The following is an 18,934-nucleotide window of genomic DNA, read 5'->3' as shown; positions in this document are numbered from 1 at the left end:
CTGTAGCATGATCATGACTTGTTTGTGGGATCATTACCTGAAAATTGCAGTCAGAGTCAGCCTGCTACTGCTGATTATTCTGTGTTGCTAACATTTGAAAAAGGTTGTACTTTTGACAACTGAGCAAGTTTTCAACTAAATCATTTTTAATTTCAACAAAAATTGGAAGGATTGCAGTCAGTTGCACAATTGACATTTTAGTTGATTGCACTTACAAGTTTTTTGCTAAAAAGGTATTAGTTATATTTTTACTTCATTGTTAGCCATGGCCAAATAAAAACCAAGATGCTTCAGCTGTTTTTTTTTCATTTCCCTACACTTGAAATTGCATTGCTCTGACTTAAGACTTTCCTCATCCTCCCTATTCAAGCTCTCATTCTGGACTTCTAAGTCTGCTACATCTTCTTTGATCTTGTCAGCATATTACAGAGATAATGAAGGGGCTATGCCCTTAGATCTTAAGGCAGTATCTGATTAGATAATATATTAGATATCCCAATTTTGAATCTAATGAATCACAATTTATGTATTACTTAAGCTTTGCCTCAGGAAACCATAAGCAAGTCATAGCCTCAGAGTTTTGGCTCAGTGTTTCACACTAGCTGGCTCTGTTTTCCACATTTCCATGAATGTCTTAAAAGAATTAAAACATCAATTTAGTGTTCAAAGTGAATATTTCCTGCCTCTTAATACTGGGCAAATTGGTGTCTCCTCCCTTCTCAGCGGGCCAGGCAACTGGAGTGGCAGGCACATCATTGGCGCACAGCCAGGCAGAGGTGGCTTCAGTAGCATAGAGCTAAAGGACAGAAATAAAGCAACATTACAACACATACAGAATGTCATAAACAATATTGAAGGTAGGAGCATAACAACCAGGAAGGTGTTGAAAATCACAGAGGAAAATATAGTGTCTGATTTTCAATGAGAAGTCTGGTCTGTAGTGTTTGAAACATACAGGCTTTCAGTACTCACCTTGAACCCCTCCTCTTTCAGCTGGTGGGCTGTAGCCAGGAAATTGGGTCGGAACGAATGCTGGACGAGAGAGAAGCAGAAAGAAATGGAGAAACAAAATGTAGCATTAGAAATCAACAGGAGAAACATTCCATCACATACATCATTGAAATTACATTTAAATTTAAGACTATAAAACAACTCAGTAACAATGTAAACAGTGTCCCTGGTGCATTATTGTCAATTTGCTCCCAGACTGGATCACCAGAAGTGATAAATCAAAAACAACTCTTAAACAGATGAAAGGCATTTAAGAGTTAAAAAACAGTTGCTCTTAATTTGACAACATACTGTAATGCTGTCTTGTGTAGGGTGTAGCTCATAGGGAACATGTCCAAGTGCTGCAACAGCAGCTTCAGGAAATAATCAAATCCCTACACTTTTTGTTGGGTTATAGTTGATGTAATGTTATGATACAAAATGTGATGACAGTCATTGTGGAGCAAGAAATGGATTGGAGTACATGTATCTAGTAAATCTTATCAATAGGTTTCCAAAGTGAGCAATATGGAATTAGACTAGAGTGCTATGGAGCAGCTTTTCTAACCTTGGAGGGTCTATTTTCTCTCTCTCTCCCTCTGCTGGGGTGGTTTTACAGCCTGTATTTTGGTCACAATCAGCAAATGGAAGGGTTCTGACAGTACATGTGTTTGCTATGACTGTGTCTTACAAGTCTGGCTGAATAAGAAATATGTCTTTGGCTGAGTTCTAGCTGTCTAGTGTACATCCGCACTATTCACCTCCCTTTGCGTCTTTCCATTGACTGAATGCATTCATGCCTTTAAACATTGCTTTATCACTATGTATAATACAACTGAACGGCAACTGGATATCACTGCATTTGCTTTGGAAATCTGGGTTTGGTGCCAACTATAGTTTTTGGAGAATGTTAGTCAAATATTATTTTGGTATTTACTGTTTATCTTAAGGATGCCATTGCTATCTAGGTATTTTTTTATTCTTCAATTTACTTTTGTGTGGGCAATAAATGTGCCAATCTACAGCCAATAAGTTGTCAACATAGATGCTGAAATGTGCACGGCCCAGGACAGGAAGGCTCTGCAGCAGGTGATTAAAACCGCTCAGTGATGTCAGTGAGGTACCTGTGTAGAGCCCAAAGGATACTAAAAGACAATAACCACCCCAGCCACAGCATGTTCACCCTGCTGCCATCAGGAAAGAGCTAGACAGTATCTGCTGCCAGACCACCAGACTTCAGAGCAGCTTCTTCCCTCAAATTTTTTTTTCTACTGAAAATCTGCGGCCATATGGTTGTGCATTTGCAGTAGCTGCCCCAAAGCTTTGGAACAGTTTACCATTTTCAATTAAGTGTTGCCCCTTTTGTAGACACTTAAGGCCAAACTTAAGACCCACACGGTTAAGGTTTTATGCTTCACTTTTTGCTCCTCTGTATTTAAAATTTTCCATCTGTTCCTTTACTTATTTGTGTAAGGGATAATATTGTTATGTTATCGCTATTCCTTTTTTTTTGTGGTTACCATGTTATGTTATTTTATTTGATCTATGTTATTTTATTGTACAGCACTTTGGTCAACTGTGGTTGTTTTTAGGGCTTCGGAGATTGGCCCTGAAGCCACTCCAGAAATTATAGCGCTGTGTGCCAAGGTTACATTAATTCCACTTTTCAAATTAGTTTTACTTTCTATGATTTCAGGATTTCATTTATTTTCAGTTTTCCCTTTTTGATGAATATACTTCTTTTCTGGGTAACTGATTATTATTTTTATAAGTATTGTTTGGGCATTTTGTGGCTTTATTATCAAGTCAACAGAAGAGAGATGACAAAACAAGTGGAAAGAGAGACTGTCCCCAGTTGGGGACTTATTTTAGTAATAAGGACCACCCTGGTTGTTTGTGACTGCTGACTTGTTTGAATGTGATTGTGGTAGTCAGTTGACTGCTCAGCCAGAACGTACTGTATGTATTTATTTGCATTAAATTGTACAGATGTTCAAAATGTTGTGTTCACCCAAGTATATAAAAACGCACATTATTACACTATGTAAAATATGATATATTTGCCTTTGTGTATTGTGAATTCAAAATCTGCTTTAAATTAAGCCTACAATAACACAAAACTATTTGACGCGCATTAATTCTTCAGGATACACCACTGTCCAAACTGTCAAAGCAGCAGTTTTATCACATTCACTCCCTGCAGTATCACATTGCAGCTACTGTCCTTTTAGGGCAGCGGACACGAGCTGAAAACACAACACTACTAAGTTGTTATGGTAAACACGTTAGAAAATTTAGAACATTAGCATTCATTTGTAATCATATTTCTAGCTACTTAATGGCCCAATATTCACACTCCTTTTAGCTCTGCTTTGCTCTCCACAATCGCTTGAGGGAAAATATCTGGCTCTTTAGCTGCTAAATGCTCCACCATGTTCACCAGCAAGTTGCTAACTTTGTCCGTCTGCCATTTGGTAATGGACAGGTAGTGTTCAGTGAGTCTTAAAATGTTTTTTTTTGGTGAAAACAGCTGCCTGTTGGTGCTGGAAACAAGGTTGATGAGAGGCCAGAAAACCAAAACAATGAGCTGAAAGACTCAGATGAGGGGGACTGCAGAAACAGGTGATTATTATCTTTGAGTTCATCACTACGTGTGCCCCCTTTTACAGCACACACATTGTTGTAAACTAATCTATTGTTATTATAAAAACTTTTTTTTTTATCATAGCAGCTTTTATGTTCTTAGCCATTTTGTCTTAACAGCAAATGATAATGTAAAATAGACAATATATATAAATCCAGCTGCAATTTTGAAAATCTACAGTTTCAAATTTAAAAACTGTAGAGACAATAGAGAAACGACAACTGTTGCCAACAGTTAGCTTTTGACATTCATTCCGCAAGTGGGCCAAGCTCATTTTAAAAGCTGACTTTTAGTGTTTCCAGCTGACTCGTCTGAAAATGAATGTTCTGAATGGGGCTTTCTGAAACACAAAATAAATGTGAAACGTGAGTTAATTAGCATTTTCTTTTGCCAATTTTATCAAAATTTGCGCTACATTTGGATGGAAACCTAGTTAGTGTTAAATTTATAAGGATAAATGACACATTTCCAATACAGGACAACACCACGAAAAGAAATACAGAAACAAAATAATGGTGTTTCTATGAGTTTACTGCTTGAACATATGTAGCTGCACGGTGGTAGTGCATTAGTCAAATTTGCACATTGTCAGCAGAATAATGATAATTATGCAGGAACACTGCACCATGCCAACAGTATAGAACAAGGGAGTCCCCACCTTAATACATTTCAGTATTAGTGTGACAAGATTGCAGAATCAACTGCTCAGACTGTTTAAATCCTCCTGCCACAATCTTTCTCAAAACTACTGGAGGTAAATCACATCTGTGTTGCTGTGTGTTCTGGATCTGTCAGCCTAAGTGTTGCTGCTTGTCGGCCAGTTACAGTGCATATGTGACCCCAGGTACTTGCCTTGGAGTGGACCTGTTCCCCAAGAGCACCAATTATACAGCTAGTGTTGTGAGGACTTTGTTGAAGCTGCATTAGTCACACTCGCAGTTTGGTAACCCAGAGTGGCAGCAAGACTTAATTACCAAAACTCATGTAATGTGGTGTCAACAGTGCAGTGCTCAGGCTTACATTTTGTTCTTTTCTGCAGCTGACTACTGGGAAATGGTGGAAAGATTTTTAAGAAGTTTATCCAGACTCAAGACTTCTTTTAACAGAGCATTTGGTTGATGAGTTTGAGGTTTTTGTATTTAACTAGTTTTGTCATTTTTTGTGTGATGTCCCTCTTCACTGTGGAAGATTTTATAATGAGGATTATTGTTGGTTTGGATAGTTAATGACTGAGTTTTATGTCTGTGTGGTTCCACTTATTCATTCACGTATAACAGCATCAGGTTTACTCATCTTATCCACTCATCTGAGGGGCATCACCAGTTCAGTTCACCAGTTCTGCTAACTGATAGGTATTTCAACCTCTCTGGGTCATTCACACAATGTCACTTGAGAGCGGTTGTCTTTAAGTCACATGAGAGTTGTTAAGAGTCGCATGAATCAAGGTGTGATTCGCTGTCAAACGAACTGCGGAGTGCCAGGCTCGCATTGTAAGAAGCTGAAAGATTTAGGCCACCTGTTCAGAAGGCACCTAGCATTTGGTGTCTTGTGGGCAGGAAGTACCAAAAGGAAACAAACAGGAGGCAAGGGGACTTCCAGATGGCTGTAGTCTTACCTGAATCCCAATCAGGATGCCCTTCTGTGGTAGCTTAAAGCCTGTGGAGAGCATAGCCTTCAGGAAGGCTGAATAAATGTTTGGTCCAAAACAAGCTACCTGCAATAAAACACACAAATGGACAGACGTGAGTAACTGTTAACACCGACTCTCCAAATTAGATAGGAGAAGGAAAAACAAAACAAGAATTAACACAAAAATTAGGATGTATTTCTCCAAGGGGTCTTACTTCACCGGTGGAGGCCATCTCACAGCGAAGCACAGGGTCTGCATCCCTCAGCCGTGGCCAGGAGAACATGGGTGCCTGGTGAAAGAAGGAAAGAGGAGGGGGGATTTGTTTAAACAGGCTTTTGAAGTAATAGGACATCAATGTGTGATGCTAATGAACCACTATTGAAACTACAGCACTTCCTTTGAAAAATCTCCTTGTTTAGCTGTAACCAGTAGTTACTACAAGTCACAATGTCATTTAGTCAGTTGGACCAGTTTACCAAAAAGCTCTCATGACAGTTAATTATTGGTTATGACTGTTTAAGTACAAATTGAGTGACCATAAACCCCCAAAAACTAATGTACCAACAGTGGAAGTATTATAAACTATTATAAACTAATAAATACTACAAAGAAAGTGGCAATCAATAGAGAATAATTTCCCACATAAATTGCATCAGTCCACTGGAATCATTTCAGGGATTTCATGACACTGTTGCCACCTAGAGGTAAATTGCATTCCCTTAAAAACTACAGGTGAGCAAACCTGTGGCAGTTGCATAATATGCTTATGGAATAATACATAAAATACGTAAAATAATGCCTGTTTAAGGATGAATAAAGGCTCATACAAACTAACAATACTATTTTATTTTTGCTTCAACTAATGGCACATTAGAGAAAAGTGGAAGAGGTATGGTAACACAGAGAGTTAAAGAGATTAGTGCTACAACTGCTGGTGTGGACAGAATAAAATGGTAAAGTCTGAAAAGAAAGGAGGCTTCTCAAATGGCCACCAGTCGCTTTAACAGCCTGCTTGACATGCTGTCACCACATTGAGAAGGGGAAAAGAAGGCGGGTGGCCTAGGTGATAGAGCAACAGCAGTGTGAGGAGAGGGAGTGTGGAGGAGAAGAGAGAAACTAGAGAGGACAGGATAGGAAGAGAAGATGGTGAGGAGAGAAAAGATAAAAGGGGAAAGAATCAAATGACTTGAGTGGAGAGAGTTAATAAGACTTGAGAGAAGAAGAGACAGAATGAAATTAATAAAGAATTAAAGTAAAGACAGTAGAAATAAACTAAACAATTAAAGGATGATGAAAAGACAGAAATAGGGGAAGAGAATAAAATAAAAAGAGGGAAAGGAAAATATAAAAGTATACATTTTAAAAGAGGAGACAGGGAGGAGAGCATGATTGAAAGAAAAGTGCAGGAAAAAGAGCACAAGACAGTAGCTTCTCGTTACTGTATTACAGACAAATTAAGAACAGTGGGGCGCCATGTGGAAAGCCATTCTTATTTCTCCATTTACAAGCAGATTACCATTACCTTGAAGAGAGAGAGGTGGTGTGGCATTGTGTGGTTGATGCGCGCACACACACACACACACACACACACACACACACACACACACACACACACACACAGATGTAAGGGCCACTAGGGGGGGATTCATCCTTGAAGCGGGCTATCTAATCAGCTGAATGTAATGTTAGCATACTAATGTAAGAAGGGACGAAAGGAAAGGAATGCAGACAGCGAACCAGCATCGCTTATCATGGCTTTGTTCAAAGAGTCAGAAAAAGACGGAGAAGTATGCAGAGATAAAATGACAGAATGTAACCAAGAAAGAAAATGAAATAGAGGGAGAGAAACAGATACAGAGAGGGAACTTGGAATAGTGCAACAAAAGAGACAGGAAAATACAATAAAAAGAAGAGAATCCATGAAATACAGAAAATGAGTGACACAAAGACATTTGCTTGTGGGTCTCCGTAAATCCAAAACAGTGGATTTGTACATAATTCCAATAAAGACGGGACCCTATTTCACCCACCACCATACCAACTAGAACCAAATCTGCAGCAACCACTTAAAACTATGAAGCAGGAAGTGGAAATATAACCACAAACAAGAGCTGGCATCAGTAACACCTGTGGAGATTTAAATCACCTGACAATGAGAAACCGTAAACAAGCCTTCATTATGAAAATCTCAGTGGTCTAAGTTATAATAGTTTGTTCTCCAATTGTAATGGTGCGTCTCCGGAACAGAATGTATGTGACTGTCACAATAACCAAAGACTCTGTAACCACAACATCCTGCCAACACACACAAACACTACCCCATCTCTGTATCCCACACCGACCGCCTACTCTCAAGAGACAGTAGAATTGTGAAACCAACATGAACAATGTTATCTTGGGGCACCAGCAGAGCTCCAGTGGAGAAGGAAATGAATAAAGTAAGACATTTCCACATAACATTGTTGCTCACTGAGGGCCTTGTTGGACGCAAAGTGGCACCTGTGTAAATGTCATTATATTCACAGCTGAATGGAAATTGACAGCTACATTTGTACTTACAGATTTTTGAATGACAATTCCGACATTGTATACTAATGCTGCAAATGACAAATATTTGGACATTCTAATAAAACAACTAGGAAAATCTCCGTTTTCTGGCAACTCACTTGGAAATGGTGTGCTAAGGAGGGCTAAATGTTTGGTATTGTAGGGTATTGCTAGGGGTTTGCTTGGGCTTTTGTAGGTCACTACTAAGACACTGCAAAGTGATTACTGTTAAGTTTTTAGATGGCCAATGCTAGGTGGTTGCTAGTGTTTTTGGTGTGTATTCCAGGGTGTAAAGAGTGGGTAGGGTGCTCGGCTTGCTTACTAGGTAGTTGCTAGGGTGCTGCAGGTAGGTTCTTTTGGCATTGCTAAGGTGTTGCGAGTGGGTGCTAGGGTACTTGGGGTTGGATGCATTAGCATTTCAAGTTGGTGCTAGGGTTCAGTATTGTTGCTAGGCAGCATGGGGTTGTTGCTATGGTGATTCTAGGTGGTTTCTAGGTTGTACTATGTGGGCACAACTGTCAAAAAAATAGTAATGATACTAGCGTTTGTTAGTTAGCTAGTAGTAGTAGTAGTAGCGTTAGTAGTAGTAGTAGTTGTGACAGTAGTGTTTTAATATATAATTTGTGAATAAAGAATGAAAATGGGGATGGAGAGCAGTTTCAAAAAAGTTTTTCTTTTCCTGTCTAGAAAAACAGCAGCTAGAGTGGGTGATTTCAGCATTAGCATGCCCACTGTACAGTAGCTGGCTGCAAGTCTGAAAAAGTTTGAAAAAAATAAATATATATTTATATAGTTTTAGAAATGTATTTATATAGTTTTAGAAATTTGCAATAAAAGATTGCTACTAAAAGTCAAAGCACACATCTCAGTGAGCAACATTTTTCTATGCAAATATGTGGCAGAAAGTTGTGCTGAGAAAAGTAGGTGAGATATGGTAACTGTGCACGTTGATCAGCAAGCACATTAAAAAGCATTGGCAATATTTGACAGGGTGGAGATATGCATTAGCCATTACATTAAGTCAATCAACACATTAACTAGCAAATATTTCTAAGCCAACATGCTTTTGTTCAGGTAATACTTGGGTAGTATTAACTAATTAGCGCAGATTGAAACGTTTACAGAAATGTAAGTCCAGTATAATGTTTCTAGCATGTATTTTTCCTCAAGTCATTGGGCTCGCAAGAATGTGTCTCTCAGAAGTCACCATAAGCATGCCACGGTCAAGGCAACAAAACATCCAACAGTTGGAATTTATTTTTCTTTAGCCAATAAGTGTGCACTGGGGGCTAACACCAAACCACCAAATCCACTTCCTCCTCCTCAAATGTTGTTTTCATGCTCTTCTTCCTCTCAGTATCATAAATACAACTGTGTTATTGTTCCTATGAGTTTGTATATAGAGACAGAAATTACACAGTGGGGACTTGTTAGTGAAAAGAAACATGGCCTCAAACAAGGGACTGTCAGAGGGAGAAAAGAGACAGCAAGAGCAACAGAGTGAGGTTGAGCGGGAATGAGACAGAAAAATGAAGATGGTCTCTCTGGATGGCAATGACTTGTGCCATACGATGATACAATGAGAACAGACAGGATGAAGGCTGAGAAAGAGTACATTTTGATGGCACAGACTTCAGGCTACTAAGGCTGGATAATGGTTTCAGACACCACAGTGTGTTTACAGTGGGGGCTTGATGTTGAGGCAGCAATAATGTGTTAAACAGGAAGAAAGAAACTAGCACAACTTCATTAAACAATCATCATGTATTGTGGCAAGGCCCATATTAGATTGGGGGTGGGGGTGGGGTGGGGGGGGGTGGGGGTGTTCAAGTCTGTATCATAGACTCCAGGTAAACTCTGGGAGTCTTTAAAGCCTGATGCCTGGAGTATTGAGAGCTCTGATTAATATTCCTCACCACTGCGCAGACTAGAAATTGAAAACATTAGGTGGCGAGGAAGAGTGGGGGATTATACCTGCGTGATTGGCTCCAAACTACAGGCATTGTTACAGCAGCTCTGTTGTAATTAGAGGGAGAAATTACTTTGGAAAAAAGTAGCTTTGGAACAGCTGGCGAAACGTAAACTCTCTCATACCCAATCTAAGAAGAAAACCTCCCAGCCGGTACGAGAAAGCTACCACTACTACCCCCCCAATAGAGGAGCAGTAATTGCTCTCTTTGTTATGTGATCCAATGGAAGCTGTACTAGTGGAACCTGCAGTACTTATTAAGGTATCATACATGTAGAGCTCTTTACATAGGAACTAATTGTCCAACCATTTCGAATACATCAGGCTGTAAGAAGTTCAGATAGTACTAGATTATTAGATAGATATTACTCACTTTTGTGTTTGTGGCCATTAAATCTCTTAATTGTGGAAGTTTGCACTTCAGTTTAAGAATTACATAGTGCTGCATGGGTTGACAACATTATACAACTTAATAGGCATATAAAAACCCTTTGAAACTAATTGAATATTATTAAAAATACTTTGTCATCAAAGGATGTTTTCTTGTAGGGCCACAAGTAAATCCTGCTTGACCTATAAACCCAACCCATAAACAGTGCCCTGTGCGATTTAGTGGTACTTTTTTTTTTTTTTTTTTTTACGTTCAAGCCCTGTTCTTTTGTCCAGAAACAGGCAACAGGCTAGACAGCACAGGGAACCGTTTGAGGCAAGGATTGCGTCAGTTCACAGATGCTTATCTTGTGAATCCATTCTGGCTGCTAGCTTGCTATTCTGTGACAGTTTAAGTGATCCAATCAGGTCAATAGTTACCTTTCTGCCCTGGGATACTGCTAATTTACCATTGCATCATTCCATTAGGTTCATTACACACAAGACACTTTATAGCATCTCAGCTACTTTCATTATACAGTATTATGTGGCAAAGAAAGTAGTTTTGCAAGACATTTTCACAACAGACTTCATAGTGGGAAAAGCACAGGTGTTACTAACAACATTAATGATGGATCCGTTCTATTCAAATGTCCAAGTAAGCCATGACAGTGTGACAGTGAGCCAGCATGCACAATACCCAGACCCTGAAACTGAAGCAACTAAATGGAATTCAGACATCATTAATCAATAATCACCTGTGCTTTTCCTACTGTTACATGTCATAGAAGAAAATTAACATTGCACTAAACCAAAAACAATAACAGCCGCAACGCATTTCCCCCCCCGTGCTGAATTCTGACTATGAAGAATGAATAAAAGGAAAAATATAATAATTGATTTGGATGTGTGAACTCTTTTTGTACTTTTGGACTAGTGTGACATGTCAAAATGTCTTCTGTGAAAATGGCCCATCAGGATTATTATCTCTGGTACTTATGGCAGCATCAAAGCCCTGCTTGCCCTGGTACAAAAACATTTCAAAGGGCAGCCCATTGTTTAGCATGCTTGTGGTTAGGCCACGAGTCAGAAAAGTCCTCACTTATAACGCTATCAACTTCTTATTTATTTCTCCATATCCATCTATTCTCTGTGCTCTATAAAAACTCACCATTAAAATAAAACAAATAAAGATTGTCTTTCTTCATGCTGTTCCCAGCTTTAGACATTTACTTCAGTTTCTTTTCTCACCTTGATGCCAACAAAATCTACAGGAATGATGGGTCTCTCCAGCGAGGGCAGGCTGGCCTCATCCAAAGGCTCTCCCACCATCACTTTGGTTGCCACATTGATAAAGTCCACACCGATTGTTTTGGATACAAAAGGGAAGGAGCGCGATGCCCGTAGATTACACTCTATCACCTGAAAGGGTACACAACACAAATACTGTCATTTCATAAAAGCAAAAAGACACCCACTCTTGCACACTAATCAACCTGCAGATTGGCTAAGGCAAATGAAAACACAGTCAGTGCAAATATGTGAATTCCCAATGCAATGCTGGAACATCAAAACTTAAGGCAACATTAATCATAAAATCCATCCAGCTTTGCAAATAAATCTGAACACACTGATTTCAATTTGTGAGTGCATTGCATTTGCTGCATCCAGGTGTGAAAATGTCGATCTATTATTTAGCCATACCCTGAGAAATATTACCTACCATGACATCATTGCCTTTAACCAGAAATTGAGTGTTAAAGGGCCCCGAAATTTCAAATGCTTGCGCGATTTTCCGGGTGGCAATCTTAACCTGAGAGCAATGGAAAAAGAACACACACGTACAATTTATGAGAGGCTGTTTCATACCATAATATCTCTATATACACACAAATGGAGAACAATTTTTGCAAAATGTACATTGTGGTTTAAATGCATACAGCATATGCGTGAAACAGCTTGTTTCCCATTGAATATCCATCGGATCATTAAAAAAAATTATATTATAATTGATATGATTTGAGTTACTATGTGAGTGCGGAGGGTGACTTAACTGACCTTTTCTAGCGCCCCCTGGCTAATACTCTGGGTTGGTAGCATTAGGGTGGCATCTCCTGAGTGTACCCCCGCATCTTCCACATGCTCTGTTATGGCATGGACCAGAACCTGGACAGAGACACAGCGATTATGTCACACTTGCAGTATTTGCATGCAGATCATAGCTCTAATAAGTGACAGAAATCCCAACTCGAGGCAACTCAACTTTTACAGCCTTGGTCTGTTCTCTGATGATAATATTTCAGACTTAGAGGCAGATGGCCTCCAGACTTGATGTGTTTATACCTATAGTGTGCCACAGTGCAAAATAATATACAAAAATGCAGCGTCAACATATGGTGAGCCAGTTCAAAAACTGAGTGCTGCACTGTGTGTTTGGAGGAAATGAATAAATTGAGTCAGGTCAACACTCATTGAAAATCCATTCATGACAAAGGGCCTGTATTTGTTGATGGACTAAGAAAGAAGCAATGAATGTGGATGTGCAGTGTCAAAAGAATAACTTCCAACATTTCACCCACAGGAAAGGAGATTTTTATCACCAAACAACTGTGTGTGTGTAAATGAGCTGCCGTGTCATTAGCTCATTTAAACTGCTGCTAACCACAGCATTCATTAGCACTCTTCAGATAGAGTCTGTAATTAATACGTATTATCTCTGACTTTTCCACTCTCCCACACATATACTCTCTCACACACACACACACACACACACACACACACACACACACACCAGGAATAATGAGGCCTGTTTGGTATTCAATGAATGGACAGCTTGTTAATGTGATACTAAAGATAATGGAGGGGCTGTATTCAGGGAAAGTAGAGAGAGAAAATCTACCATACAACTGGATTGCCCACGTTCAAACTGACACCCTTGAAATGACTCCCACAGCCTAAACAATAGAAAAACAGACAGGGCGTTCAGGACAAGTACCTAGGTGGCTTTGTCGCCTACTGCAACTTACATTGCTAACAATTCTACAGTTATACAAGTTTCCAAAAGTTAAACCAGCTTACTGTTAAGTGACTGTTAATGTAAAACTTTAACGTACAGGAATGGTCTGTGAGGTTCCATGTGTCTCATGTGAGTCATGTTAAAATCTAATTTTGCTATTTACTTTTTTTGTATCTTCGTGCCCCATCTATTTCTTATGGTGATTGATAAAGAGAAACAGATTGTGCGCAATACAGATACACGTGTGCATCTTTATACTGAGTAACCTGTGGATTTTCATTTTACCACTCATAATGGTATGTAAGTGAAAGCACTATAATGGAATTTAAAGATCCAATCCACTCCAGACACAAGACGTACAGTATGAAACACTTTGATTAATCATTTGTGTCAGTTATGGTTTTCCCACAAAGAAAATGAATTACCTTGTTAAAAATTCTGAAAAAATGACAACTAATCCTACTCCCTCATTGTAAAATCCAGATTCTATGACATTGATAAACATCCATTCTCAGTGTATATGCACCTGAGGTTTCAAGTTTCCACATAACATTTGTGTAAGTTACATATTGGACCATGATTGGCTTCCAAAAAAGCTGTGATGTCACAAAATCATGCTCGTACATTCATGTGTTAAACTGAGATTAAAGGTGAGCACATAGAAACTTTCCCCCTTCAACAGATTAATTGTTTTTCTCTTCCATTTATCAGATAATAATCCCTATTCTGTTTCTGCTCCAGAAGTCACCGAAGATGTAGTTCCAGTGGTTTTTTTTTGTTTTGACTATGAAAGTCAATAGAGGCTGAATTTTTAAGACATTACAAAAACTGTACTCTAGTGTTTCATTTTGGAATTTTCAAATAATAAAAATGTGGAATAAACTAAGTTGAAAAATATGATAGTATATGTACAGTACATTTATAAACAGAAACACAGAGCAAAAGGATACAAAGACAAGAAATCCAAAGAAAATGAGTTTGTTTAACACGAATCATTTCAATATGACCTAAAACTGATATAATCTAAAAAGAACATTTAATTTAGTATCACCACTTCCCTGCATTTTGGTTTTAATGTATTTCATTCTTCCAATCAGATCTCTCTGCGCTGTAATGTCTTTTCACTGAAGATGAATGAGATTGTGTCCACTTTATTCATCTACTGGGCTCAATATCTGTCCTACCTCTCCATTTAAACTGAAAAATAATGGAGGACTGAATAATGCCAGGCTACAGAGATGAATAACAATGATACTGTTAGAAATTAAAAAATGTTCAAACAGGGTGTCAATATAAATAAAAAAAGGGGCAAATAACATTGTTTCCCAGACTGTTACACTGTACGACATTATGTAGAATATGTATACTCTCCTAACAAGTCACACTCACTTTTAACCTTAGGTGCTTTTCTGTAATTATTACAGGAAGACTGTAATAATCTGTCTGGTGCATGTTGTATATTTATCCTGCAGCAATGGCAGGTGGCTGAACTGCCAAGACTTATTCACATACACAGGATGACAAGGGCATTAAGGAGAGTAAGACAAAAACTCGTGTAACTAGACAGAACATGTCAATAATGTCTCACCTTGCCACCCTTGGCCACAGCATCCATCTCTACCTCCCTGGCGCCGCGGATAAACTTGGTGATGACCACTGGATGCTCCTGGAGGAAAGCCAGCAGGATGGTTAATCTATCAACAAATCAAAAGTGAAATAACCCAGCCTAAACAAGATTGTTGCCTTTTGTGTGTGTAGCGCACTTTGTAACAGTTTAGTTTAGAAAATCTTGTTATTTTGGCTCTGTGCTCCAACACTGGATTTGAAATGAAGCAAAGACTGAGTTTAAAGTAAACTTTTAGTTTTAATTTAAGGGTGTTCACATGAATACAGAAAAATCTTTTCTGCTCAGCTAGAGCAACCATATGTGTGCATATGTTCAGTTGACTGTGACAAGAATATTTCATTATCACCCTGTTAAATCACCATTAACAGGCTTGCTTTGGTGCTCTGAAGGTGTGATATGTGCACGTGTGTGTGTGTATGCTTCTAGCCCCAAGTAGAGACCCTCGGAGGGGCCAGGTGCCCACAAGCCACCTGGGGGTTCAGTAAAGTAGAGATGAGCACACAATACTAGCCAACAGCCATGCCAGCTGGTAGCATCAGTTAATTGAAAGCAGAGGGAGAACGTTAACATGAAAAAGAGAATGAGAGTGTGTGTGATGAGTGGTTACTTGTCCTAACATGCTAGTTCAATACAATTCAAGACAGTGAAAAATGAAAAGCCATGGTGCGACTTATGGAGGCAATATAGCAATATGTCTTTCTTACATGTGCAGGCATGCACTCAGAGTTAACACTGATCTCACCTGGGACACCTGAGTGGCCTCCTCCAAGAAGCGTTTCATCTCCTCTTCTCCATACACAACGTTCATCGCAGAGCCACTGGTGAGATGCAAGCAGGAGAGAGAGAGTGAGGGAGAGAAAACAAAAGGCCACAGGAGAGGAAGAGAAGCAAGCAAACAGGAGAACATACGAGCTTCAAATGATCGTTCAAAACACTCATTATCTCTCCGTTGCATCACTATTACCATCGGGAACAAGGTCTGGAAACAGTCAAAATAAGGAGCGAAAGAGAGAGAGAAAGGGAGAAGAACAGCTATTTAGGTCGAAAAGCACTCCAGGCTCTTGAAAACGAGTTCAGAACTTAGTCATTAAAAAACAACAGATTTAGGCTAGTTTTGTTGTGGTTGTTGTTGTTTTTGATTTTTGACTGCTAGCTGGGCTCCTCAAGGAGGGGTTGAGAGAAACAGGACAGAGAAAGGCCACAGGCTTGGGTCAGACCTTAATTCCTCTTGCTCAGAAGCAGACATATGTCAGGTCCCAAATGAATATTGACCCTTCATACAAGTACCAGCAACAGAAGATTCATATGCATTTACATTCGGGCATATGCTTGACTCGGATGCCATCTGGTTTTTGCATGACTGTTCTCTGAATTTACAAATGAATCCAATCAGAAGAAATTTATTTAATACAATTCCGCATATAATTATTATTAAGAGTAAGAAAAGGTTATGTGTTGGCCACAGAGAAAAATGAGTCAGTACTCAATTAAAAGCATTCTGCAAGATGAGTATGCATTAATGTTTTTCAGTCCATCAATCCAGCTTAAAGAGTTTCCCCTAGGGGATCAATAAAGTATTTCTGATTATGGTGCTGCTGTCCAGTAGCAGTAGCACAAGCACCAGTAGTGGTGATTATTGTAGTGATGGTAATAGTTGTAACAGATGTCCTGTGTTTCTTATATTGTTTGCCTGAAAATGGTCAAATTTATATTTGTTTTCCAGTGGACGATGAAAAGTCACGACTTTCACTTCAATCACTTGAGTGAAGAGTGGGAGTGACATTGTTATCTTAAAGAAGACTGACCACTTGTTCCCTCTCTGCAGACTGCAAAGAGGGCAGAATTTACAGGAACTGAGCTGAAATTGTCCTAATGCAAATCAAACACTGGATCTAAAAATAAGAGAGTAGGAAAGAGTAATTATTTCTGTGGCAAGTCAGTCAGTAGGTTAAATGGTCTTCTCTCACCTCATACTGGGTGATGTTGGCATTGTTATCATTTTGGTATAGTAGAGAATGACATCTGCCTTAACTTACAGCCAATGGTCAAAAAGTGAAAAGCCATGAAGTACACATTTTAAGGCAAGAATTACCTGCAGTAATAGTGAGTAAGGTCATTTTCATGCTAGGGTTTATTCCTTAGGTCTGATTTGGACATTCCTCACCCACACAGACTTGCTTTCACACACATAGAAATTCCTTAGAACTACTGTGCATTTGCATTTCACACTGTCTTGCCAACATCGGCTTTTGCAGCACTTGTAAAAAGTGAAGAAATGAGACAGTTTATGGATTTACATTTTGGAAGCAGTTTTACTTAGAAAGTAGTCGCTCAGATAAAATGGCAAAACGAGACACTAGTTTGAAAGCTTGCTTGTGCATTGAAAGCAAAGGAAGAACGCAACACGATATAGAGTCTGAGATCAGGCCTGTCATGATAACTACTTTTGTTGGACGATATATTGTCCCAGTAATTGCGATAAACAATATTAATGTCATTTGTAAGGGTATTTGCATTGCATTCCATCACATTCATTTGCATAAAGCATAGGGGTTGTGTTTGTTGCAGAAAGGGAGGAGATACAGAAAACTTTCGCCAAACAATCAGAAACTCGCTACAGGGACATTGTATATTTGAAGTAAAAAAAAGTTTAAAAATCTACAAAGGGAGGGAGAACATCACACAAACTATTTAAATATTTACAAGCAATACAACACTCTAATCCAGAGATCTGGAGAGAAAGAGACTCAAACCTGCCTGCCCCACACGCCACACCTACTGACGCAAGAGGAGAGACGAGACCCAGGCGCTGTTGGCAGAAGAGCCGAGGACTACGATTACTTAAAAGTCACTAAGAGCGGGAAAGTCACCAAGCTGGCAACACTGTGTGAGAGAGGAGCTGCCTGAGCACCACCCTTGGTGAAACTCCTCACAGAGAGCAGATGACGAGAGGACAGAAGCAGCGCGACCAGAAATGACAGCAAAACGTGTCTCAGCATAGTTTCTGTTCATTCGGCTTAGGTGCTGTGAAAAAACGCTTCTGGCATCATGTTGGCTAAAATGTTGGTGACATTCTTATGTAAACAAACACGCATGTAAACACAACAGGCAATATTGCGGACAGCAAAAATGATCGAGGTCCATATATCGTACAATAAGTCGATAGCGTAATTATCGCGACAGGCCTATCTGAGATTGTGTGTGGTGTAGAGAGTGGTCACTTGTCCTAACATGCTAATTCAATACGATCCAAGACAGTGAAAAATGAAAAGCCACGGTGCAACTTACGGAGGCAATAGGGCAATATGTGCAGGCATGCACACACATTGTATCATTGTACAGCCGTATCTAGCAGTGTTGGCATGTCACAGCAATTACACTGATGAGTAAAATGTTTTCAGAACCAAAAGGATTGACATAGGTTATAAGGATCTTCCTTTTAAGTTATCACATGAATATATTTTTGGGCTAAATACTTCAAAATTTGTGAGTTTTGTTGTGTGTGGTGTGCACATTTTACTGTTATAAAAATATGAAGCATAAATCTGACAAGGAGAAGGAGTGTTTGGTGTGAAAATGTGTGAGTTTGTGCATATGTACCGAGGCTGAGAAGAACATTCAAAAACCATTACCAAGTATGTCAAAGGGGAAGAGTGAAAACGCTTTTGGGGATAGGAAAAGATCAGAGAGAGTTCACCCTACGCTGATGCTGGAGAGGAGAGAGGCTCATCTTCCTCATTAACAGTATCCAGCAGAAGTCAATGTAGATGGAAAAAATTTAAACTGAATAATAATAAACTTTGTATTATTCATGGTATCACTATGGCTAAAATCCCCTTTTACACAAGTTTATTCTCAGTGACAAAGCCCTGCTAAATACAGGGTATCAGCATGCCATCTGCTGGACAAAAGTGTCACTGCAAAATTGAATGAGCTGTAGTGTGAGTAAACTACATTAATCATCATAACTAAAATTGTATTTTACTCAGTTAGCAATAAGTCTGAATTAGTTACTAAGAAAATCAATTGATTTTTTTCTTTCATGCCTCAGCACACCAGGACTGCACTGTTTTCTTCCCTGCATTTGTTAATCTACTTTATTGGAGATTTGACAAAAGAAAAGCCGGTAAAGATTATTTGCA

At 39.1% G+C, this 18,934-nt stretch overlaps 1 protein-coding gene across 1 annotated transcript in view; it reads right to left on the bottom strand.

Annotated features, from left to right (window-relative positions):
• The window catches only part of cps1 (carbamoyl-phosphate synthase 1, mitochondrial), a 52,905-nt gene that overhangs the window by 3,044 nt on the left and 30,927 nt on the right, over positions 1–18,934 (bottom strand). Inside the window, exons 28-36 of the mRNA XM_044215566.1 lie at positions 15,535–15,610; positions 14,754–14,831; positions 12,208–12,315; positions 11,873–11,962; positions 11,401–11,571; positions 5,479–5,553; positions 5,250–5,348; positions 973–1,032; positions 684–796 (exon numbers count right to left, since the gene is read on the bottom strand). Coding sequence (XP_044071501.1) covers positions 684–796; positions 973–1,032; positions 5,250–5,348; positions 5,479–5,553; positions 11,401–11,571; positions 11,873–11,962; positions 12,208–12,315; positions 14,754–14,831; positions 15,535–15,610 — 870 coding nt within the window. The remainder of the gene's footprint in view (positions 1–683; positions 797–972; positions 1,033–5,249; positions 5,349–5,478; positions 5,554–11,400; positions 11,572–11,872; positions 11,963–12,207; positions 12,316–14,753; positions 14,832–15,534; positions 15,611–18,934) is intronic.

The sequence above is a fragment of the Siniperca chuatsi genome, linkage group LG12 (genome assembly GCF_020085105.1).
Source record: "Siniperca chuatsi isolate FFG_IHB_CAS linkage group LG12, ASM2008510v1, whole genome shotgun sequence".
In the NCBI taxonomy this organism is placed as follows: domain Eukaryota; kingdom Metazoa; phylum Chordata; class Actinopteri; order Centrarchiformes; family Sinipercidae; genus Siniperca; species Siniperca chuatsi.
The sequence above is the reverse complement of the archived record's forward strand: the minus strand, read 5'-3'. Positions and strand labels throughout refer to the sequence as shown.